We start from the raw sequence: 25,279 nt of genomic DNA, 5'->3' as shown, positions 1-25,279 counted from the left end.
TCTAATTGTAAAATAACTGTTAGAGCTATTTTGGGACACATAAAATGATAACTACCCGCGCTGGCTTATAAGAGACCCTACCACGAGTTCGTTATACTTTCAAAAAATCGTAATTCGAAGAGGTTAAGTTCGTAGGTAAATAATAAATGAATACTTTTTCTTTTATCAAAACTCTTTTATTTTAATTAAACAACATTATTTTCACGCGGCGGGTTTATATTTGCTGTTGGTTGCGTGCCGCGGTCGTGCCGGCGCCGCATTGCGGGGTCGTTGACCGTGTTTTTCGCGCCATTCCGCCTCTAGACGTGCGTACACGCCGCCTATAAGAACAATTAACATATATTATTAACCATAGGAAAGGTTTTGACGAAGCAAACGTTGCGACATTAAATTGGCTGGGCGTTTTGAACACGTCGCCATTTCACGTGTGAAATATATATCGAGGGGGTGAAAGATTATAGTTTAAGCGACATTTATCTTTGTAATTAAAGGTCCGTTTTATTTGGTCTTATAGCATCATGGTGCTTTTTAATGGTGGTAGGACCTCTTGTGAGTCTGCACGGGTAGGTAGCACCACCCTGCCTATTTCTGCCGTGAAGCAGTAATGCGTTTCGGTTTGAAGGGTGGTGCAGTCGTAACTATACTGAGGCCTTAGAACTTATATCTCAAGGTGGGTGGCGCATTTACATTGTAGATTTCTGTGGGCTCTTCTTTTCAATCATGTCACTCTTAACAGAGTGGTCGTGATCGTCATGTAGTGTTGGAAGGGGCAGACGTGATGCGTCTCACAATGTCCCGCCATCTCTCCACTCTCTCTGTATGGGCTCTAGTAACCACTTAACACCAGGTGGGCTGTGAGCTCGTCCACCCATTTAAGCCATAAATAAAAAAATTAAGACTAATTTATAATTCTGCTGACCTATAAGAACGATTTTCAAAGCCTCTGAACCCAAAGTTTTTAATTGAATTTCAATTAAGTTTACCCCCATTCAAATAGGTGAAGTTTTTTGTTATTAAATTTTTCCTAAATTTTAAACTTTAAACGACTCTCATGTAAAGTTGTAAAAATGTCGCTTATACCAAATAAAATTTCACCCCTCGATATGTTTAAGTAAACGTTAGGATACGTGATCGTACCTGGAGGTGGTTTTGCTTTATTATTGGTAAGGGGCTGTCTCCTGGCGAGCGCTGCCCTCATCTGTCTCGCTGCCCGTTCTTCGAAACGTCTCTGTCCGTCCTGGTTGCTGCGGGCCGAGGCGCACGACATCCATTGCCGGCCGACCACGCGAGCGCGCCTGCGAATTACCGTTCAGTAATTCACAATATTTCACAATAGCTCAATGTAGCTCAAGCACCAGTCATCGTTTTCGTCAAGCCGTCGAAAGGGCTTGGCGAGTGAATTAACTTTTTTAAAGCTTAGTATTTCTAATAGCAGCGTAAAATCTAACTAGCTAACCCATATCCCATAATATATGTATTTTCAAAACCATCGAACCCTACCGACCATTTTTTGTTATCAGCACAGGAAACACATATGAAATATGAAATGTAGTACACCTATACGCCGAAATCTCGTCGAACCCGAACCTATTGAAGGGTTCGGTGAGTAAGTTAACTCGCAGACACAGCCCACTGAGTTTCTGGTCGGATCTTCTCAGTGGGTCGCGTTTCCGATCCGGTGGTAGATTCTACGAAGCACTAATGTCATTATTTTAATTTGAATATTCGAAAATCAAAATGAAAAAGTACTGTTTTAAGGTGGTGATATCTGAGTTCTGTCTCGGACGTCACCGCGTCGGGAGAGAGTGATCATTGAGCTTTAGTGGGTAGTCGTCTTTAAGTTCGACATAACCAGACCTGTGTGCTTACTGCGAGTTTTTAACGTTCTCGGTAGCGTAAAAGTTAACTCTAATTTGTATGGAGCTAGGAAGTTTGCGTACGTTTGCCGCTAGGGGCGCTGTTCCAACTGCATACAAATTTGAGTTAACTTTAACGCGATCGAGAACGTTAAAAAACTCGCACTAAGCACACTGATCCCCAGCGGCCAGTTATGGGTAAATAAAATACGCCAACGTAATAAAAAGAGTGATGGTGCCTTGTGTGGACTTGAAATATGCTCCATCAATAATTACCATTTCGACATACGTTTTTTGTACTGCACACGATAATTATAATCACCTAATATGCCGATTTCGAACGAACGCAAGAAGTTGTCAAAATATAAGATTACTAAAAAGTAAATTTTGTGCTTGCTATGTATACTTACTTTTTGTATTTGACCCACATCAAGTATCCTTTCCCCGTAGTGTATCTTCTTCTTTTTCTCCACCTTATCCCACTAGGTGGGGTCGGCACCATTCCCCGTAGTGTATATTTAAATAAATAGGCAGCCAAAGATATAAACAGTTAAATACAATTTTCTCCGCTGCCAACAGTTTATTTTTTATTTTTAGTAGAATTGACAACTTTAATGTTGGCAATACATTTCTGGGTAATTACCTAAATGTCAACGAAACAATATTTAATCTAATGCATGCAACGAATCCCAATCTTGAGGCATTCTTGATTATGGTCGAATTTCAATTATTGCACGACCCAATAGATTGTTGTTTCTGGAAGACAATAGTCTCTGGGCATTAAGGGAACCACATACTTACTAGTCTCAAATAAAATTGATAATAAATTTGTTTGCCTGTTAACTATCAATATCACTGTCACGAAGCAGATGAGTACGTACTTAACAACGGGATGCGGATGCTGGACCCTCACGACCCTGCCGGTCTTTCTAGTAGCGCTGTCCTCATCACTGCGGCCGCTGGCGGAGCTCTGTTCGCTGTCGCTCGATGATGATGAACTGTCTTCTTCACCATCGTCTCCTGAGCCTCCTCCTCCTGGGGCGCCTTTCTTTGGAAACCAGACTTCGTATAGGGTGGAACTTCGACGTCATATCTCAAAATGGACAACGAAATTCACATACTCTTTAACTACTACTACTACTTTGTGTGCCCATATGAGCCGAAAATGGACATTTGATATTTAAGGCTTCGATTCAAATTGTCTTATGGGATTTTTAAAACATTATTACTTTTCCAAATCATGCTCTAACTATAAGCCTTCATCAGTCTTGTATAATTTTGACGGCTATTTACACTTACTAGCAGCAACATCTATCTATATCAATTTATACTCTAATACATGCAGACAAATACATCTGTGCTACTCATTACGTGTGAAATAGGTGAATATTTTTGACAGGAGAGAGAAAGAGTCATAATCCATCTTTTGTGCGACACAAACCAGTGATTACAAGTATTGACCTATTTGACATATAAATACCCTCTTTGCACCCAAAGCAGTTAACGTTTCAAAACAAAACCTCCTCCTCGAGTCGCGTTCCTCATGTCTGAGGGTCGTGACCACCATCACCCATGAGCTTCAATTTTAGGATCTTTTTCCACTTTCCCCTGTCCACGGCGTCAAAACAAAACCAATCCTGTACTAACTAATAAAGTTTTAAATAAACAAACAATTAGCTACAGAAAACGCTAATAGACTAGCACTAGACACCACTGAATAACTACAGTTACCAAATCTTGTAATTTTAGTTCCAATACAAATTTAATACGAATTACTTTGGTCTAATAAAGAATCTACGTCACATATTAAGTGTATTATCTACATGGAGTTAATAATCTATGATTATCTATGATCAATATGTTGCCAAGCTATTTAAAAAACTACTACTACACATAAATCTACTGCTATAGGTATCGAATTTTAAATATAATAATGAGTTAGTTTCGGAAGAAATTATTTCAGGGTACTGTAAGTACATCTCCTCTATGGTCTAAGCTTTACACTGACTACTATCATCACAGGGTCTGAGTTCAAATTGTAGTTGGATATCTGACTAAAGACATTCGATATTTGGGTCTTGTATAAATAGAAACCTAACAAGAGAAAAATCCTAGTTAGGACGATTAAATATTTTTTTGCCTTTGGATGCATACCTATCCCCAAGCGGTCAGCTACCATGCGTAGAAGTATTTTTTTTTTTTTTTTAGGTTCGTGTTTCGTAAAGCCGCAATCTCAATCAAAGTCAGCTTCTACGATGAATTTGTAATACATTACGTGCAGCGCGCAAATACAAGTGAAATCATATTATTGTTTGTTGATTGCAATATTGATTGAATTCATGTCAGAAACAGCAACTGTCAGAGCTGTCTGTGCTTGTGTTCAGATTTGCGACGGAAAAATGAAACTTTAGAAATTTGTAATACTGGTAATACTGCGTATGGCTTCGCACTACTTTTGTAAGCATTACGTATCACTAATTGAGGAAGTCGGACGACCCGATATTAAAAACAATGCAAAATCGAAAGTCTTAATAATTACTGCGATAAATAGAATCTATACTTAATATTATAAAGCTGAAGAGTTTGTTTGTTTGAACACGCTAATCTCAGGAACTACTGGTCCGATTTGAAAAATTATTTCAGTGTTAGATAGCCCATTTATCGAGGAAGGCTATAAGCCATATAACATCTCGCTAAGACCAATACATGCGGAGCACTAATAAATAATGTTTCAAAATCGGGGCTTTTTCCCTTTTGAGAGCTTCCGCTGCGTGCGCGGCAGAAACGATTAAAGTTTCGCTAAATAATGTATGACAGAATTGTTCCCTTTAAAAGATCTAAAAAAAGACTGCGACAGCATATGTCTATATGTTAAGGTTGGCTCACTATAACGCTTTTATGCTGACCAAATTTGTTCTAAATTATAGCATTATTGTGAACTATTCCACGCGGAGGAAGCCACGGGCAAAAGCTATAGAAAATAATTAAAAACGGTGAGGCGGTCAAATTTTGTCGATTAAACACCACTTCAACTAAAACTAATAGGGAAACTCGATAGCCCGCCTGCCGCTTATGGTTTTTGGTCCGTCGAGGTGAACTTACCTCCTTGACTTCGGGTCGGGGGTCCTTGGGGGCTTGGGAGGTCGCGGGGCGGGGGCGGGGGACGCGCCCGACACTACGGGCGACGCCGGCCGCATATGCGCTGTGTATATCCGTACACGTCATTACGGATCCTCCCGAACCATTAACGATGCTTTCAGGTACCTCAAGCACCGGTCACCGTCCTTGTCGAACCCGTCGCTTGCGACGTAGGGCTCGACGAGTAAATTAACCCACAGACACAGCCCACTGAGTTTCTCGCCGGACCTTCTCAGTGGATCGCGTTTCCGATCCGGTGGTAGATGCGGCGAAGCACGGCTCTTGCTAGGGCTCGTGTTTAGAACAACGTCAGGTTTGAGCATCGTGAGCTCACCTACTAGCCCGTGACGCTGATATGTCTCTATAGACCATCAGCTTAGATAGAAAATAAAACCGACACGTGGGAACATTATTGGATCATTTACCACAACAACTTCCCTAATTGAAAAAGAACAACCGAGAAAACATTTTCCGAAATACTCACCTATAAAATGCCATTCGTAAATTTCTTGGTGACTTTATATTATACAGGTGGTAGTGTCGTTTGGTTTACACAAAACGATCTACAAAGAAGCTTTGGCATGCCTTGTACAATAATAATAGGTGAGCTCACGAGGCTCAGTCTGAAATAATTTGCTAACACTAGCCCTAGTAAGACCAGAGATTCGAAACTCTCAAATATGAAGTGTATAATCTATGGCTGAGCCCACCGCTCAATTAGAATCGCGATCCGATAAATATTAGTGTTCGCATGGAGTTAATAAGTGCTCGTAATCAAAATTAAAGATGGCCGCCAGGGATGCCAAAGCTCTTAAAGATGGCTGCTACATTATGTATTCGCCAATTATGTAGCATATTTACAGCAAATTTGTCTAATGGAACACCTAATTTAACCTACAGTGCGCGATAATGTGGTTTCTATCTCAATATTATAAGAAGGCGTGTTAAGTTCTTCATAATTCTTATAAAAAATACCGATTTAAAATCCGTCCACAAACAGTATTGGCTTGATTCATTGAAATTTCAAAAGCACACCATCGCGTTTTTAATATTTTTTACTCTTATGAATATCTTTTAAAATATTCCCTATCGGATACGATATATCTATAAACTATACTTTTACAAATACATATTCTCCATAATAGATGTTATTCTTTGAAAATTGTCAAACTTGTCGAGAGCGACTTTTAATCTTTTAAAATAAAAATAAATCTTTAATTATGGTAAAAAGTTAATTCTAGATATTAAAATTAATTTTAATATGAAACTTGACAGACCGTTGAACTTGGTGTTGCTAGTGTAGAGTTTTCCGAGTAAGCCGAGAGGAGGGCGCGGTGTTACCAGCTGTATTCCTCCCACCAAATACTTCCTTGCATTGAAGACGACCAGAGTTATCATCTCCGGACTCTAAGTCAAAAAATAATCTAACATAGATACAACATTATTTATCAGCAGTGAAAAAGATTTCTGTGGTATATTTAACTTAATCAGAATAAAAACCTAATAACATAATCGAAATAAGATACTTTTTGAATCTGCAAGATAGCCGTATAAAAGCGATACGTAAGTATCTTAAGGAAGCGTCAGAACGCTACTCGACAAACTATATTTGTAACTATACTTGAGACCTTAGAACTTATATCTCAAGGTGGGTGGCGCATTTACGTCGTAGATGTCTATGGGCCCGGTAACTACTTAACACCAGGTGGGCTGTGAGCTCGTCCACCCATATAAGCAATAAAAAAAAAACAAAGCGGCGCGACACGAAAACCTCTTATCGTGGCCGCTGCTAATTAGCTATCCAACCGCGACGGCGCAATGCAAAGCTGCCGTCGCCCGAAACATGTGGTGTCGGATCTCCCGAATTCACTCTCGGTGCTTTTAGGCTCTTCAAGCACGGTCACCGTCCACGTCAAACTCGTCGATTACGGCGAAGAGTTCGGCGAGTAAACTAGCCCACGATCGCGACGGGTCGCGATTCCGATCCGGTAGTGGATTCTGCTCTTGCTAGGGTCAGTGTTAGCAAATTCTCTCAGGTTGAGCCCGTGAGCTTACTACCATTAGCGCGTAGCTGAAATAGCCTCTTAGACTACCAGCGAATAAGTAGGAAGTAAAAATGTTTTTTTTAATGTAAATCTTACAAAATGTTCTCTCATTCCTACTGACCTCTTCCAACGAGTCTTGTCAGTCGCTCTGGGAACATTAGCTGAGGCGGTTTCATAGCTATTATGTCCCTAAATTGATTGTACAGCTCCATCACGGCCGCGTCCGAAGCCATGCGCTCGTCTGGGACATGCTCCCGGAACTGGCAACCCTGGTTTACACAAAGACGATGACTTTGACTTTTTGGCGGGAACGTGAAGATTGAAGTTGTGTGATTGTTTATTATTTGTCTATTTAGTGTTTCTTCAGGTTTAGATGTTAATAACGGTGGTTATTAACTATTTAATATCTGTGAAAGTGCGCAAATGTGGGAAATGAAACAAAGCCGCTGGACGTAACTTCTCAGGATCCTCCAAAAAGTCCACTGAAAAAATCTCAGTAACAGACCACCATTTTACTGAGATTATATTTCATCCCATATTATCTCGTCTCATCTCATTTCATTTCATTTCATGCCATGTTTCATAATAATCAACTTCATTTCATTTCATATTATTTTTAATATACCTAAAAAGTTATCATTAAAATTAAATAAGACTTGACCTAAGGGTCTTAGTTACCAGGTCGTATAATCCCTTTAAAAAAAAAAAAGACGATGACTTTGACTTTTTGGCGGGAACGTGAGGAGTGAAGTTGTGTGACTTGTTTTATTTGTCTATTTAGTGTTTCTTCATGCTTAAATGTGTAATAACGGTGGTTTATTAACTGTTTAATATCTGTAAAAGTGCACAAATGTGGGAAATGAAACAAAGCCACTGGACGTAGCTTCTCGGGATCCTAAAAATAAGACATGACCTTTAAAAGAAGACGATAACCGGAGCGGCTTCTCTTTTAATTGCAGACTTTTTGACGCGCATGTGGTTAAAACGCGAAAAAACTGTCAAGATTTTTATTGTCTTGTAGACGAGCATACGGCCCATTTGATGGTGATTGGTTACCGTCTCTCACGGACGTCGGCAAAGCCAAGGATATTTTTTAAGGTAAAGGCGGCAAAAATTGAACAGCTAATTACCTTGAAAATTTCAATTCGTCACTATCAAAAAACAGTTACAAACTCGACCACCCCGTACTAGGATGTCTGCTTTGCCATCATGGATAGCGGAAACCCGGGAAGAGTACACCCAGATCTCGAATATGAAATATATTAAACATTGACCCCACGGCCGAGAACCGTACCTTGGTGCAGTAGTTGAAATCGAGTCTTCCGGAGTCTTCTAAATAAAAAGTATATTCTAACTCTCCTCAAACAAACAGCTCTAAGCTCACCGTGTTCCTGGTGATTGTCTCGAAGCGGTAGGCCCGCTCCCGCAGCAGGGGTAGCGGCCGGCGGGGAGGGGAGGGCGGCCTTCCAACGAGAACATGTGGGGGGGCTGTTCGTGGTGGGAGCACCACTCCATCTGTACAGCAGGGGAATGCACAAAACGACTCCTGGAGCGGTCTAATTATCAATTATCGGACCAATTACGAATTGTTTTAAGCACTCGTGGCTAGCTAGGTTTTTTTTAAATGCATACCTATTCTGCGGTTAAGGGAGCCCATAGACATCTACAACGTAAGTGCCGCCACCACCTTGAGATATGAGTTCGAAGTCACAACGGCTACCTCAAGCCGAAACGCATTACTGTTTCACGGCTGAAATAGGCAGGGTAGTAGTTAGTACCTACCCGTGCCTACTCACAAGAGGTCCACCAGTAACTAAACTACTAAACCAAGCCCGCTACATGGTTACATTATTTGATAGGATAACGATTACTACTACTAAAATTTACACGTTATTACGGATCCTCCCGATCCTTTAACGGTGCTTTAGGTACCTCAAGCACCAGTCACCGTCCTCGTCGAACCCATCGCTTGTGCCGAAGGGCTCGATGAGTGAATAACCCACAGACACACAGCCCACTGAGTTTTTGCCGGATCTTCTCAGTGGGTCGCGTTTTCGAACTGGTGTTAGATTCTGCGAAGCACTGCTCTTGCTACGGCCAGTGTTAACAACACTTCGGTTGAGCCCTGTGAGCTCACCTACACGTTAGGGCGAAGCTGATATAGCCTCTCAAGGCGATCAGGATAGGTAGAAAAAAACTACTAATACTGATCTCTAATCAGATCTGCTCAACTGACAGCTTAACTGACCTGGTAGGCGGGGAAATAGTTGTCACAAAGTTGACACAGTAGGAAGTGACAGTCGGCCCATAGCCGCCAGTACACTCGTCTCCAGGACCTCAGCTCGCCGTACAGCCAGGATATATACTCGTTGAGGCTCCAATTTGCGTCTCTTCAAATCAAGGACATAAAAGAAGAAGACCGATACGTAGCGTAGAATTACTGACATCTTTACTTGTGGTACGGTCTATTGCAATTTCGCTCGAGTACTGCAGTACCACAATCCTGCTTATTTTATCGTAAATCAATGAAGAGTTTAGGTTTTAGAAAGAGCTGATGTACCAATTAAACTGAGACTAACTTGTGTCGAGCTTTGGGAAACAATTCGTTTTATCGTATTAAGGTGTGTTTTGGTTATGTTTTTTCTTGTTGAGGGGGGTTTTGTTCGGCTTTGGTTACCACTCAATGCACATGAGTGCCCTGGGCACGTCCTTACGGATCTATCAGATCCAATAACCCTTGCTAAAGCTAAAGGTGTCTAATAAGACACCTCTAGCACTAGGAATAGGGACCCCGGTAACCGGACTCGTCGAACTCGGCAAAGAGTTCGACGTGCAACTAACCTAAACATCAGCCCGCTGAGTTTCTCGCCGGATCTTCTCAGCGGGTCGCGATTCCGATCCGGTAGTACATTAATTCGCAAAGCATCTACTCTTGAGTTGTTAGGTCTCCTTTAGAGGCGCTGGGGCAGCTGTTTTTTATTTTTATTGGTTAGATCTGTGGACGAGCTCACAACCCACCTGGTGTTAAGTGGTTACTGGAGTCCATTGAAATCTACAACGTAAATGCGCCACCTAACTTGAGATATAAGTTCTAAGGTCCCAGTATAGTTACAACGGCTGCCCCGCCCTTCAAACCAAAACGCATATTGCTTCATGGCAGAAATAAGCAGGGTGGCGGTACCTACCCGCGCGGACTCACAAGAGGTCCTACTACTAGTAATTATGCAAATTATAATATCGCGGGTTTGATTTTTATTACACGATGTTATTCCTCACCGTGGAAGTCAATCGTGAACAAATAGGACCCATCGAGCGCGGACTCACAATAAGGCATCCCACCAGTAATTACAAATATATATATAGATATTATTATATATTTTTTACTTTCGCTTAGACCTACAAAAGCGGTCCAATCCATAGATCACAAAATGACATAGCTGATCATAGTTCAACCAAAATAAAAGCTCACTTGGTATGGGCCGCTACAACGTTCCCTCTCCTGTCGATGCGCATACTCGCCGGCTGGCACGGTACCAGCTCGGCTATGTGCCGCCCCAGCAACTTGTTGCACCTGCATTCAAAACCAAAACTAGATAACCAGTCACAGCATGTAATAAAATCGTCGACTGCGGGTCCGTTTTTAAGGGACTTGAAGCCAGTGCGTTTCAGAGAGCTTAGTGCGAGTTTTTGAACTTTCTAGATAGCGTAAAAGTTAACCCAATTTGCAGGCAGTTGGAACAGCGCCTTAGCGGCAAACGTAGGCGAACTATCCCACTCCATACAAATATGAGCTAACTTTTACGCTGTCGAGAACGTTAAAAAACTCGCACTAAGCACACAGTTCTTTTAGAAGCAAGGTTGGACTTATTTACAGTGCGTATGTGACCTGTGTGCTTAGTGCGAGTTTCTAACGTTCTCGATCGCGTAAAAGTTAACTCAAATTTGTATGTAATTGGAACAGTGCACCTAGCGGCAAACTAGGCAAACGTTGCAACTCCATACAAATTTGAGTTAACTTTTACGGGATCGAGAACGTTAAAATACTCGCATAAGCACACTGATAGATCGGAACGGACAAAGACAATTAATATACACATTCCTATAGAAATAAAAAAAAGAACGCGCTTTTAACTACGGCATGAGGAGACAGTCGCGTATGGGTATTTTAAACTACAACGCAGACAACGTGTTAAATCGCTGCTGATGAGTAAAAGCTCCCTCCCGCCGCTAACCTATTTGTGACATGAGGTGGATTCTTCATAGGTAGTGTCGTATAACGGGTATCCGGCTTTTGAACATTTCCATTTTATCCTTCACTCTTTTCTTAAGACTGGGAGGAGTTACAGGACCGCATTGTCACCAAATTTTTTTTTTTGTTGCTTAGATATGGTTGGACGAGCTCACAGCCCACCTGGTGTTAAGTGGTTACTGGAGCCCATAGACATCTACAACGTACATGTGCCACCCACCTTGAGATATAAGTTTAAGATCTCAGTATAGTTACAACGGCTGCCCCACCCTTCAAACCGAAACGCATTACTGCTTCACGGCAGAAATAGGCAGGGCGGTGGTACCTACCCGCGCGGACTCACAAGAGGTCCTACCACCAGTATATATATGGGTATGTAATATGTTTGGGTAGTAACTGTACAAGTTGAGTAGCGTCTTCCCATTACCTCTGATGACCGATCAATACCAACTGAGCTGGTGTAGAAAAAAAACAACAACAAAAAAAACTTACTTGGTGCACTTGAACAGTGTTGCCAGAGTGAATAATGCCTCGTAGCGTTTCCGGTACCGGTTCTGCTAACGACATTATCATCTTGCAGTACAGCCTCGATTGGATCTTGTCTTTGCGATCCTTGATCGCCTCCAATTCCGCATTTGTATACATTGCCGCTAATCTATATATATAATGAATTGCTGTTCGTTAGTCTCGCTAAAACTCGAGAACGGCTGGACCGATTTGGCTACTTTTGGTCTTGAATTATTTGTGGAAGTCCAGAGAAGGTTTAAAAGGTAGATAATTATGCTCGGAATTAAATAAAAATAACAATTTTGTTTTATCTTTGATGTGTCCCCCATCGGACGGATTCCTTTTGTTTGTTTTAAGTTTATTTTATACAAAAGTTTAGGTCTTTATTTATCGATTGAGGCACTACGAAGTTTGCCGGGTCAGCTAGTCTTTAAGATAAACGTTCACATATCAGCGTTTGTATCGTCAGAGTACCCCAAAATTACCAAAATCAATAAACATAATATTACATATGAGGCCGTCAGCGCAAAAATGGCCTTACCCACAATTTTCATATTCGTGCTTAATTGCAATTTATTCAAGCGTGCTTATATAGCTATTCGTGTAATTGTTTAAAACATAATAAATTTTGATGCAAAGCCTATCCCTAGTTTCACCCATAGATAACAGATGACTTTGTAAACATTATTTTCGCGCGTATTGTTTTGCCTACAAAGCAGTGTAAAATTAAAATGAAACCTCATTATCTCCATACCTACTAACTGTGGTAAGCTTAGGCCACTTTTGCGCTGACAGCATTCTATTTTAAAAACTAAAAAAAACACATGCCTCAATAGTAAACGAACAATTAATGTAATCTTTTTTTTATCCATTGAAACTGGTCGGGATATTAGAGCGAACTTATGAAGTGAATGTATTGGTCATCGATCCTTGACGCGTGTACAAATTTTCAAGTTTATCAGACATCTACAAATCGACAAAAATGTTGTAAAATAATGAAAAGTTTTTTCTTAGTTGGCTTAGTTAAACTCGACATTGTGTTGTTACATAACGTTATGTTAGCAATACATTAACATTTTGACTTCGAGAACGATTTGATTGTACCCTACTTTTTATGTAATAAGTTAAAACAAATACTTGCCTTGTCAGTAAAGCGTCGCTCAAACACGCCAGATTCGTGGTGGTCTTGACAATGTCATTCATGTGGGCATGACAGTAGATCAGACAATCGTGCAACAATGGCTCCATCTAGGAACGGATAAATTAAAAAAAGGACTTTAAATGTCTTATATAATTGCCAATTGTGATAGACTTTTCGAGGAAGGAAGCTTTTCACGCAAAAAAGCAATAGTACCATCACTATTTTTTATTTATTCCTGCCTAAGCTAGCCTTAGAGGGCTATGCCAGCGTCGCTAAACGAGTAGGTGAGCTCACGGGCTTTAACCTGAGGGCGTTGCTAACACTGGCCCTAGCAAGAGCCGTGCTTCGCATCTGGCGAGAAGCTTACTGGACTGTGTCTGTGGGTTAATTTACTCGACGAACCCTTCGTCGCAAGCGGCGGATTCGACGAGAACTATAGCCGATGCTTGAGGTACCTAAAAGCACCGATAGTGGATCCGATGTGACGTGTTCACTAGTGCGGCACATCGCCCCGTCTTGTTGAAAAGAATGTACTCCACATCAATATCTTTCTATTCCGACCATATAATTTGATGATGATCCCACCGGACGGAAAACACCACCAAACAATCACATATTGGGGATGGAGGGGCTCTTCAATAACAGTTCTTAGATTGTCCGAGCCCCAAATGTGACATTCTGCTTGTCAACGCAGCCTCATAGGGGAAAATGAACCTCACATTACAAGGTCATTTAAAATCAAACGAGCGAGCTCTATAAATAAAACGGTGAATATACAATTTTTTTTGTTATCCTTTAGGCAGACGAGCATGCGGCCCACCTGATGGTGAGTGGTTACCGTCGCCCATGGACTTCAGCAATGCCAGGGGCAGAGCCAAGCCGCTGCCTGCCGCTTAATACTCTCCACAAGCCTCATTTGAAGAAGGACATGTCATAGCGCCGGAATGGATTGTGCTATGTAACAAAAAATATAACAATCGACATCAAGATACTTTTTGTTTATGATTGAAGGATTACTAGGGGCCTTCCCAGTTTCACCAGGACAGGTAGGCGAGCACGGGCTCAGCCAGAAGGGGTGGGATTAGCTAACAGCTACCCGAGCGCCTCCGAAGGAGACCTAACAACTCGAGAGCTGCTGCTTCACGAATGAATCTGGAGGCCAAGAGACCGTGAGCTCCCATCAACACGTAAATGCTGCTACCTACCTTGGGATATGAGGTCTAAGTCTCTATTTTTACAGTACAACAGCTACTCCCACCCTTCAAACCGAAACGCATTACTGCTTCTCGACAGAAATAGGCAGGGCGGCAGTATCTACCGTGCGGACTCACAACACGTCCTACCACCAGTAACTCTTCAACGGACCTGCAAGAAAGACGCCGAGACCAGTATAGGGACCACATTGTGGGGATCCAACAAGGGCCAATCCGCAACTAAATAGAATCCTTCTTCATCCAACGCATCAACCAATCGAAGATCTGAAACAATAAAATATCAAAAATTACTTATTGTACATAAATTGTACCGCCTATTTCTGCCGTGAAGCAGTAATGCGTTTTGGTTTGAAGGGTGGGGCAGCCGTTGTAACTATACTTGAGACCTTAGAACTTATATCTCAAGGTGGGTGGCGCATTTACGTCGTAAATGTCTATGGGCTCCAGTAACCACTTAATACCAGGTGGGCTGTGAGCTCGTCCAGCCATCTAGCAATAAAAAAAAAATTGTTTAAAAAAATGGCTTCTTGAGTGGTATGTTCTCGTACAATGAAGAATTAATACAAAATCCTATTGCCAAAACTGCCAACTAGATCAAACTAAAATACCAAGTCTTAATTCTTAACCGATTGAGGATAAGGATGAATGTTCCATTGTGTATATCCTACCTTGTACTGCCAATACTATGGTATACTAACTTGTATATCGCAGTGAACAGATATATCCATATCTTCAAGTCTCTGACCCGCGGTCACATCAGCAAAGTAACCCATTTGGAAACCAGTAATTTTTGTGGGCATCGAAAATCTTTCTTGAGGCCTTTGACTTCATCGCAGACGTGGATTTCAACGTCGCCACTAAAAATTAAAAAAAACAAAGTATTCCGATACCGGGAATCGAACCCGAGCCTCCTGGGTGAGAGCCAGGTATCCTAGCCACTAGACCATATCGGATTGTAGAATGCTATTTAAATTATAAAACTATTACAAATGAAACCGACAAAATATTTTTTTTTAATTTTCATAAATTATCTCAAACGTTAATACTAAATTAATTTGAAATTCATTTCTCTATTTAATTCAGTTATGTTATACATACAGAATATCATACAGCAAAACGTATATCTTATCAATGCGTAAAAATGTAAAACAGTGACATCTAGCGACAAACATACTCTTGTTATGATTCGCGCGGTCTTGAGCTGCAATTACAGATGATTTACGCCTTCCGAGACGATCTCTTGAGTCTTTTTCATTATAAACCCTGAGGAATTAAATTCTAGTGTAAGTCAATATGTTACTAAAAAACGTAATATATATACCTATATATATTTTTTTTAATTTACCTCCAAAACTGGCTGGTTTTTCACATCCGTAGTAGGATTAGACGGTGTTTTTTAATAACCGGCACATAACACTGGTCGTCTTTGAAGGCTTTTATAACCAACTAAATATGGAAGTATAGAATCCAAAATTCCTTCGTTTATTACCTACAAAATTCAATTTGTGTCAGCTTTTATAATTTGTGTGAACTAAACAAAGTATGAATTAAACTCACGTCATTTAATTTACAATTCAAGTTTGCTTCAGTCCAGACACCAAGCATCTCTACTCTTGCTTCCTGAGGTATTGATCGCCGTCTAGATTTGCCTATTAAAGAAGGCATTTTAGACCTTTGGTCAAATAAGACCCAAGTTTTGTAATTTTGTTTTCATACGTACCTTCAATTTCACTACAGCTAAATCTCTTCTCTAACCGTTCAAATTCGCTATTTTTTCTCTCGAGAGCCGTTTCACTTTTACTTGTAATTGGTTTTGTTCCGAAAAAGCTGTCTGGAACAATAGATCTCTTTCTTGTTGTTCTATTACATGATTTAATACAGTTAATTTAGTTAATTCCTCCCAATCTATTTTGAGCCGTCATCTTCATCCCCTTCTAAATACTCGTAAACTTGATAAGCAGTTTTCATGAAATCAAAAAAATCTTTAACGGTTATAATTTCCGCTGGTAAATTTGATTTCACGGTAGAATTACGTCTTGAAGTTGGTTCGGAACGAGTAGGACTTTTGAATTATTGACTTTGCTTATGAACATTGAAGATAATCGATTTCAGGATTAGGACTTGCCATCTTGATGTTTATACTAAAAACTATCACAACTGGGATAGAACTACGAAAAATGGATTGATCAAACAAGCCTTGGATACCAAGACTTTACTGAGCAAGCTTCGTATTCGTTCATCAAGCTTTATTGATTTAATGCCAAATGCAAATTTTGTGGATTATGTGAACAAATTCCAATATTAAGTTAAAGACACGGTAGAAATTTCAATTTTTAAAGACAACAATTGACACTATTGATTGACACCAACAAAAGCATAATAAGTGACATGGAAAATTATAGACTTCATTCCTTATAACCTTTGGAAACATGACCTAGAATTTATGAATAAGAACCAAGAAGTACTTCCCAAGTATGGATCACTGCACAAGTGTTCTAGTGATCTTTTACTTTATGCGTGACAATGCGTGATCAAAATAAATAAGTACCTATCATTTAACTTGATGAAACAAAAAAACAGCGATGAAATTGTAATAATCAAATTTTAATGTCTATATGAATCATAGACCAAACGAACATAAGTTTAAGTTGGTAGGTACTCTGTGGATTTTGTCACTCGCTGACTGCTGTTGATAATATTGTGTCAGACAAGGCGAGTCATATCAACAAAAAACTTTTTTATGTGGTTTTGTTATTGTACGTAAAATATAGTTAAGAATGTTTCAAATTGTACGTTATTATGGAAATCACGAACCCGAACATGACAAGGGTTTGTTGTCTGACACGTTCTGGAGGACACCTCAGCGCGCTGTACCGGGGAGGCCTTACCAAAGGGTCATCCCAAACGAGGTTATGTCCGGGTCGTCGTATCAGCAATCCAGGCGTCAGTCAACGACGCCTGGGATCTCGGCGACGACGAAATCATCTCGGGGATAGCGGACACTAAAATATCGAAAAGTATATCAGAAACAGCGGCCTTGAACGTCATAAATTCCCACAGAAACAGCACTAAAAACGTAAACAGAAGTGACGTGAAGGTTGAGAGTGATGTTAAGAGTAAAGAGGTGGTGGAAGTTAAGAAGAATGAGGGTCGGAAGGTCGGTGGTGGGTCGGGTATAAGGCAGTATCCGGGTCGGCTCGCCCAGTGCGGTTATCAGCGCTTGCTTCGCGCGAGGAGAGCAGCGAGTCTAAATTGGAGCGCTTCCAGCAGATACACGACAGCACAGTTGTCAACCTCGACGAACTCAAACAGATCAGCTGGTCTGGGATACCAGTTAAAGTATGTTACATAATTTGATTTATTGTAATTAAATCATAGCATATAACAAAATTTCACTAGTTTACTAACATATCTAGAATATCGCTTGACAAATTCACTTCAAATTTAAGGTTTACGCCCTCAATATGAAGTTGGGTAAATTGTAGATATAACTCATAGATCCTATTTCAAAATTCCAAACAGAATATTTTTAATGTTCTGTTAATTCATTATAATACAATACATAGCCTTCAAACACATCTACTTTTTAAATAGCTCATTTGAAAACAATTTCTGTTACAAATGTTGACGCACCATGAACAAAATGTGTGAGTGAATAAATAAACAGCATAAGGAAAAACATAGGTTTCTCTTTGTTTGCATCTTGTGACTAATTTCTAAATAACATGGTTAATATAGTGTAAATACAAGGTTTTCTTGAGCACTGATTTTTTGTAAAAAGTTTGAGATTCTAAGCATTATCTTGTCATTAAAATATTATCATTCAACTTGACACCGGTTCACTCATATGAAGCTGGTGGTTCTGAAAGCCAACATCCATTTTCAATCTATGGTTGAAGTATACATTTTATATTGTATTAATAACAGTTCCATTCTTAAATCTAGGACACAAGACTGTGTAGAGTAAATATGGTTAGTATGGTCCAAAACCTAGAATAATGCTAAATAAGTATAATATATAATAATAAGTTGTTAATAGGAGGGAAGGTGTTGTTAATAGGGTGATGTCTGTATATAGGAAGAAATAAGAATTTTTAGAAGTTGTCAGATTACTTTCTATTTACAAACTCTATTATGAGCTAATGTGTCCATTAAGCTTAATGTTGATAAGATTAGAAGCTTTGAAGGTTAGAGGATCTAACTTTAATACTAGTCTTCAAGCTATCACCAGGTAACACGAGTAAACAACCCATCTGCTATGCTACAGAATATATCACAGAACACCTGATGTTACTCAGAAAATCAAGAGTTCTAATCTTTTTTTAAGATAGAAGACTTTTCCAAGTTTGCCAGACTGAGTCTAGCTGTTGTTGATGAGAACTTATACAACTTTATCTTGATTGTTAGCAAGATTCTTTCAAGATGTACTTTCCTAACTACTGCGATCCTATAACTCTTTGTAGCAGAGACATTATGACTATTCTTAGCTCTGATAACTGCCATGTGGATGGTGAGAGATTCAAGGTTGAGCATTGCAACAAACTTTGTTAAAAAAACAGAAGTTTTTTAGAATCCTGTTGGTTTTAAATTGGGTATTTATCTGTGAAATTGTTTTTAGTATACAAAAGTTAAGGTTTTTTTTCTATTAACCAATTATGTACTCATGGTATCAGTCCATCTATGTCAGCACTGTAATTTCAATGCCCTTCTTGAAATCAGGTGGCCCGAAGCCAGTAAACTCTTCAATGATTAACCAAGGCTGATGGGATATTCGGAAGCTTCTCTGTCATTACAGTACTACATTCCAGAATCTATGATGAGTATACTGGCACTAGCTCACTGGCGATCGTTCAGTTTTTGCAGCACCCACTTATCATTTTTTTACCCAACCATTTTGATGCCAACTGATATTATGTTGATTCTCATATTGAAAGTTGCTGCTAACTCAGCGGTAGATTGAGTATCGTCAGCTTCCAGCTATTGTCTATAAACTGTCATTGTTGATTTTAGTCTTTTGCGACCATGCGTTTCATTTTATAAGGTTCAAAATTTCTATGTTGGAAACGTTCAACCCAAAACGAACCGTGCGTTCGTTGTAATGTTCAATCCGTACACGCCATTAATGTTATGAGCTGGGTTTTTTTTTATTGCCTAGATGGGTAGACGAGCTCATAGTCCACCTGGTGTTAAGTGGTTACTAGAGCCCATAGACATCTACAACGTAAATGCACCACCCACCTCGAGATATAAGTTCTAAGGTCTCAGTATAGTTACAACGGCTGCCCCACCTTTCAAAACTGAAACGCATTACTGCTTCACGTCAGAAATAGGCAGGGAGGTGGTACCTACCCGTGCGGAATCAGAAGAGGTCCTACCACCAGTAATGATCTGTGGCCGTTTGTGTTAGCAATACTAGTGCGACGGAATCCGTATTTATGTATTCCATAATTACTCGTATTTTTATCGTGTACATGTTGATGAAAAACACAATCATATTGAAAACAAAACAGTGACCAATAAACAAATGACTGAATTAGAAAATATTTTTTTATTTTAAATAAAATCATTTGAGTTTAGAATTTATTGCCAGCCATAGATAAATAATGTTTCAAATTGCCATTATAGTAAAAAGGCAACCTTTTAAGTATCGACCTATTATTTACTAAATATTTATTCCTTTGTGCTTGTTTTAAAACCAATTGGTTGTTAAAGCTTGCGATACTTTTGATGGTTCTTTCTTAACTACATGTTTTATGAACACAAAGCTTTTTCATTGACCACTTCTGGACAAAATAGGCCCCTCATAAATATCGAGTCCTCTATAAAGTCCTTGATAACCTATATTTCTAGGCTAGAGCTGTAACTTGGAGGCTTCTGGCCGGCTACTTACCAGCTAATTCTGAACGTCGCGCAGACACACTTCAACGAAAACGTGCCGATTACAAACATCTAGTAAGACAATATTATGATGCAGAAAGAGACGACGATACATACCGACAGATACATATTGATATACCAAGAATGAGCCCACTCGTAGCGCTGTTCCAACAGAACACTGTTCAGGTAAGCAACTAAATTGATTTTACATTAGATTTTTTAACGACTTCTTAGCTAGCAATAACATTATGTATTTTAGAATGCTTATGCTCGCCACGTTTGAAAGAGTCATGGCAGTCAACAAAACTTCAGTGGAGAAGTTACAATACAGAATTTCCAGATATTGATCTGTCATCGATAACTAATGAACACTGGTTACAGAATTGAATTGTACTAAATTAGGCAGATAAATAAAAATCGATTACTGCCCTTATATCTTTTCTTTTTTACTGGAATAGGTGGACGTGTTCAGGGCCCACCTGGTCTTAAATGGTCATCGGAGCCCACAGACATCAACCACGTCAATGCCACCGCCCATCTTGCGAGAAGAGTTCTAAGTTCGTTCTAGTTCGTTCTAAGGTCTCGGTTTTTACAGTATGCTCCACCCTTCAAAGCGAAACGCATTATTGCTTCATGGCAGAAATAGGCAGGGTGGTGGTACCGGTAGTGTGGCCTTATATGACACCCCACCAGCAATAGAAGTTTTACTATTTAATATATTTTATTAATAATAATAAGGGTATTAAATAGGGCACCATTCAATTCTAGGTTATGTTCGAGAGGATCTTGTATATTTGGGCAATAAGACACCCAGCTTCCGGCTACGTCCAAGGCATTAATGACCTCGTGACGCCGTTCTTCATGGTGTTCCTCCAGGAGGCTGTTCCTGGCGAGGAGCTGGATAACTATCCTCTGGACAAGTTGACTGAAGAGAAGAGGGACATCATTGAGGCAGATTCGTTTTGGTGTCTCTCGAAATTTTTGGACAGCGTTCAGGATAACTATATTTTTGCACAGCTGGGAATACAATACAAGGTGGGAGATGAAAATATTGTACTTTTTTTCATATATATAATTAATCAATGGACTAATTTTATGTTATCGTTATGAACAATTGGAACTCATCCATCATTATCATGTAAACTTTCTATCTGCGTTCTGATTTGATGTGTGCTTAATTGGTAGCCGGTTAAAAAGACTTGATGTGTGTGATGATATGAGGTCAATTGAGCTTAGAGAGAGAGAGAGAGAGAGAATACACTTTATTGCACACTAACACAATTTACATTCAAAGCTTACATTTTTTTTATTGCTTAGATGTGTGCACGAGCACACAGCCCACCTGGTGCTAAGTGGTTACTAGAGGTCATAGACATCTACGACGTAAATTGCGCCACTCACCTTGAGATATCAGTTCTAAGGTCTCAGTATAGGTACAACGGCTGCCCCGCCGTTCAAACCGAAACGCATTACTGCTTCACGGCAGAAATAGGCAAGGCGGTGGTACCTGGGTAAGTTGTGAGTCTCTTGTGAGTCCGTAGTCCTACCACCAGTAATGCTCAGATAAACATTAAATAACTTAGAAAATATGATATCTACTTTGATAAGTCTGGCGTGTTATTAAATTATTTCGTGTTCAGGTTAAGATGGGCATAATATAATCAAAGACACAATGTCATTCCGTATTTGTACTACTGCTTAGTACGCACTAACATTCAATTCGTCAATACTTTGCGATGTAATGAGCAATAATCTTCACTTTTTATCGTATCATTGTTTCGCTTCACGCTTTTAGATATACTGCGGTGTTGTCGTTGTTGGCGATAACGTCCGCGTTGCCTTATACGCGTTATACAAGTTGTAGTGAGGTTTCAATAGTTGTGTTCAATTCTGTTCCCTGCTATATGGCGATAGTAGTTATTGGATGTGTTTGCAATTGATATGGTCATCCTAATGAATTTGTGACAATACTGAGACTTAGAACTATATCTCAAGGTGTGTGGCGCATTTACGTTGTAGATGTCTATGGGCTCTAGTAACCACTTAACACCAGGTGGGCTGTGAGCTCGTCCACACATCTAAGCAATAAAAAAAAAAAAAAACTGCGGAATATCACTCGCTTTAGGCGTATCTGCAACCTTTGTAATTCTCTAGTACGGACTTTACTGGTGATAGGACCTCTTGTGAGTCCGCACGGGTAGGTGCCACCACCTCGCCTATTTCTAGTAATGCGTTTCGGTTGAAGAGTGGGGCAGCCGTTGTAACTATACTAAGAGCTTAGAACTTATATCTCAAGGCGAGTGGCGCATTTACGTTGTCGATGACTATGGGCTCCAGTAACCACTTACCACTAGGTGGGCTGTGAGCTTGTCCACCCGTCTAAACAATAAAAAAAAGACTTTATGAATCAGTAAGCTTACTTTCTGCATTATGGCTCTATTGTTCGTGTTTGTTAGTGTCGCTATTTGCCAATAGATGACTCTCTTTACATCTCGATGCCGTCGTAACAGTATAGTTATTTATCACTGAATTGGATCTGTCACTAATTACGAAAATTTCATACTTATATGTTAAATGTATATTGTTAATAGCTGAGGCCACGACATATATAATAAAGTCCTTGATAGCTGACCAGTGGAAACAAATTAGTCTACAGTTGATTATCTACAATTATAATGATTGGTGATTCTAAAGATAATGAAATATCCCTGATTGTGTTTTATCGTGATACATAAATAATCTATTCGGTATCGTTCAATCTTAGAAATCTAAGATATTGTTAAATTAAAAAAATTAAATTTTAATCTTAAGTTGATCTTAGGTTTTTTTGGCCGTAACTGTAACCTAGGTGTAAAGTATTATGTACTTATCGTTGGGTATAATATCAATCGAATGCGCGAGATTATACCGAGATTCTGGAACCTTACTTGCGACGCGTAAGGCATACTCTATTGTAGTTGCTCGCTCCGGGCATTTCAATATTGCAATCATTATTGCGTCATAATACTACTTGTAAAAAATTATGTTTAAAAAAATCTAATAATGAAAAAAAAGAAAAATATTAAAAAAAAAAGACATGCCCGCTGAGTTTCTTGCCAGTTCTTGAGACAGGACGGAGGCTAGTTTTTGTGAATTGGCGGTAGTTCTTTTTGACGTTCAACAAGCATGTACTTTCATTTATGTTGAATTAAAAAAAAATGATTTGATTTGTAATAACAGATATCTTCAAACCGCTGCGAATAATCTTCGCGGCAGTAATAGGTTGGATGGTGTTTCCTGATTCACAATTATTGCTGTGCTGCGTAAATCTAATAAAGTATGTATTGCATTGTTGCATATTTCTCACATTACTATTCAATCTGAATTCCAGGTAAATCAATTGAAGGAGCTGATAAGACGCATCGATCTACCACTCCACGAGCATTTGCAGCAGCACGGTGTGGACTACCTCCAGTTCTCATTCCGCTGGATGAATAATCTCCTCACGAGAGAAATACCGTTAGCCTGTACCATTCGATTATGGGACACTTATCTTGCAGAATCCGACGAGTTCGCTACCTTCCAACTCTATGTCTGTGCCGCTTTCCTGCTTCACTGGAGAGAGAGATTGATGCTGGAAAGAGATTTCCAAGGTCTAATGATATTGTTACAGAACGTACCAACACAAAATTGGACTGATTCAAATATAAGTGTACTAGTTGCAGAGGCGTATAGGCTTAAGTTTGCTTTTGCTGATGCCCCCAAACATCTGCAAAGCGGTAAAGCAGACAGGTGACCACGTTTTGCCCTTAACGTGGCGGCGAGGCCTAGTTAGTGGTATGTGTGAATATTCTAATGAATGATTTTGAGAGGTGGAAAACTAAATTTTATAACATCTACGAGCCAACGATGGCTATACCAACAGTACTAGTATGGTTTAATTGTTGTTAAAGCTGGTGTTCAAACCATTTTATGTTGAATTTTGATCATTTTCAAAAGCACTGTTAGCTTGTTACAAGTTGTTAAAAGTATGCAACTAAATCGCTTTCATTTATTTATCTATATATGTTGGTATTTCATAAAAGATAATTACATACTCTAAACTGTAATGACTAAGTTTAGTCTTCCACTTGGTTTGAGATAATAATGAAAAATATGAAAATGATGTTTGTAAATAAGAAAACGATGTATATTCATACAATAGGATAGTTTGTTAATCAAAAGCCTTTGCGAGTAACATCATATCGTCAAGATAAAAAAATATCAAAATCAAAAAAATGTATAAAAATAATTCACATTATTACATTATTGTTAGTAAAAGTTTATTTAATAAGCTGTAAGCGCTAGCTTATTTACTGAAAATACGTGAATACGTTGTTCCAAGAGAATGCGGGATTTTCATCAGAATCTGAAAAAAACCGGTCACTAGATTCAATATATCATTTGAATGAATTTCGTGATTATTGTTAAAATATTTCACAGCGGTCGATGCGACGCCTGAACTCCGCAAGAAAATACAACTTTAATCATATAATTTAAAAATCTTGCACTGTTCAAAATAGCCTCTTAATCAACAGAGCTAAAGAAAAAATTAGAAAAGAATCATCAACTTAAATAGTGTGGTTTTTATGAAGTTTACAAGATCAATGTATTATGATTATTGACTGATAAATAAAGATATTAAAATATAATATTCAGAGCCATAAAGTTGGATGTTTTAATTGTAAATTAAGCTTGATAAGAAACCGTGGTGAAATTAGTTTTGTTGTGCATAATTACCTTTTTACGACAAAACGGGCTTACTTAATTTCATAAGTAACTTTCTTTTTTGACTCTTAATTGAAGTCTAGGAAGGTTTCACCTGTATTTCCATTATATGACGCTGACAGAAGTAAGACCTTTACTGACAGAATTTCATTATCCACTGGCCAGGTGGTGTAAACAGTTTGATGATTGTGTTTGGATCTTGTATTTCGAATCTGGTTTGTGGGCTGCACGTCATTATTATCTGTGTTTTTTGGAGTATGTGCTCTGAGAAATTGAGACTGTTCCGTCATATTTTACCACCTGTTTAACCAGATAGTGTAGCTAAACTTTCCCCTTTGATTACTGAAACATACCTGTAACAATTAGCACCATACATGCACCTCTCTCTGGGAGACTTAATTCCCTGGGCACCATCATGGTTACTATTCTGTGATGTATTTATTCTCGCAAATTAATTTATTGTGGGGTTTATAAGTTGTTTATGTTTCCGATAATTAGTGCTGTGT

General features: G+C 39.2%; 2 protein-coding genes and 1 non-coding gene across 3 annotated transcripts; 1 reads left to right on the top strand and 2 right to left on the bottom strand.

Annotated features, from left to right (window-relative positions):
* Nucleotides 1-154: 154 nt before the first annotated feature.
* On the bottom strand, nucleotides 155-16,390 carry LOC114243337 (uncharacterized). The gene is given in 28 exon segments (XM_089733932.1): nucleotides 155-320; nucleotides 1,138-1,295; nucleotides 2,738-2,904; nucleotides 3,337-3,429; nucleotides 3,859-3,910; nucleotides 4,959-5,058; nucleotides 6,272-6,351; nucleotides 6,353-6,401; nucleotides 7,161-7,308; nucleotides 8,424-8,461; nucleotides 8,464-8,554; nucleotides 9,288-9,429; nucleotides 10,509-10,610; nucleotides 11,781-11,816; nucleotides 11,818-11,943; nucleotides 12,937-13,043; nucleotides 14,302-14,375; nucleotides 14,378-14,414; nucleotides 14,849-14,925; nucleotides 14,928-15,007; nucleotides 15,321-15,411; nucleotides 15,493-15,588; nucleotides 15,591-15,639; nucleotides 15,708-15,799; nucleotides 15,871-15,966; nucleotides 15,969-16,064; nucleotides 16,067-16,212; nucleotides 16,356-16,390. Coding segments are annotated over 28 exon segments (2,577 nt in total). The 3' UTR covers nucleotides 155-201.
* Nucleotides 15,032-15,103, bottom strand: TRNAE-CUC (transfer RNA glutamic acid (anticodon CUC)). The gene has a single exon. It is a non-coding gene; the product is annotated as a tRNA-Glu (tRNA).
* A 417-nt stretch (nucleotides 16,391-16,807) lies between the features above and the next one.
* Nucleotides 16,808-24,713, top strand: Tbc1d22 (TBC1 domain family member 22). Its single transcript, XM_028174496.2, is given in 6 exon segments — nucleotides 16,808-17,084; nucleotides 17,087-17,344; nucleotides 17,347-17,489; nucleotides 20,001-20,213; nucleotides 20,796-21,062; nucleotides 23,398-24,713. Coding segments are annotated over 6 exon segments (1,443 nt in total). The 5' UTR covers nucleotides 16,808-16,927; the 3' UTR covers nucleotides 23,803-24,713.
* Nucleotides 24,714-25,279: the final 566 nt, after the last annotated feature.

This window comes from Bombyx mandarina, chromosome 16 (assembly GCF_030267445.1).
Source record: "Bombyx mandarina strain Sakado chromosome 16, ASM3026744v2".
NCBI lineage: Eukaryota > Metazoa > Arthropoda > Insecta > Lepidoptera > Bombycidae > Bombyx > Bombyx mandarina.
Note: the sequence above shows the minus strand (reverse complement) of the source record. Positions and strands in the feature narration are given on the sequence as shown.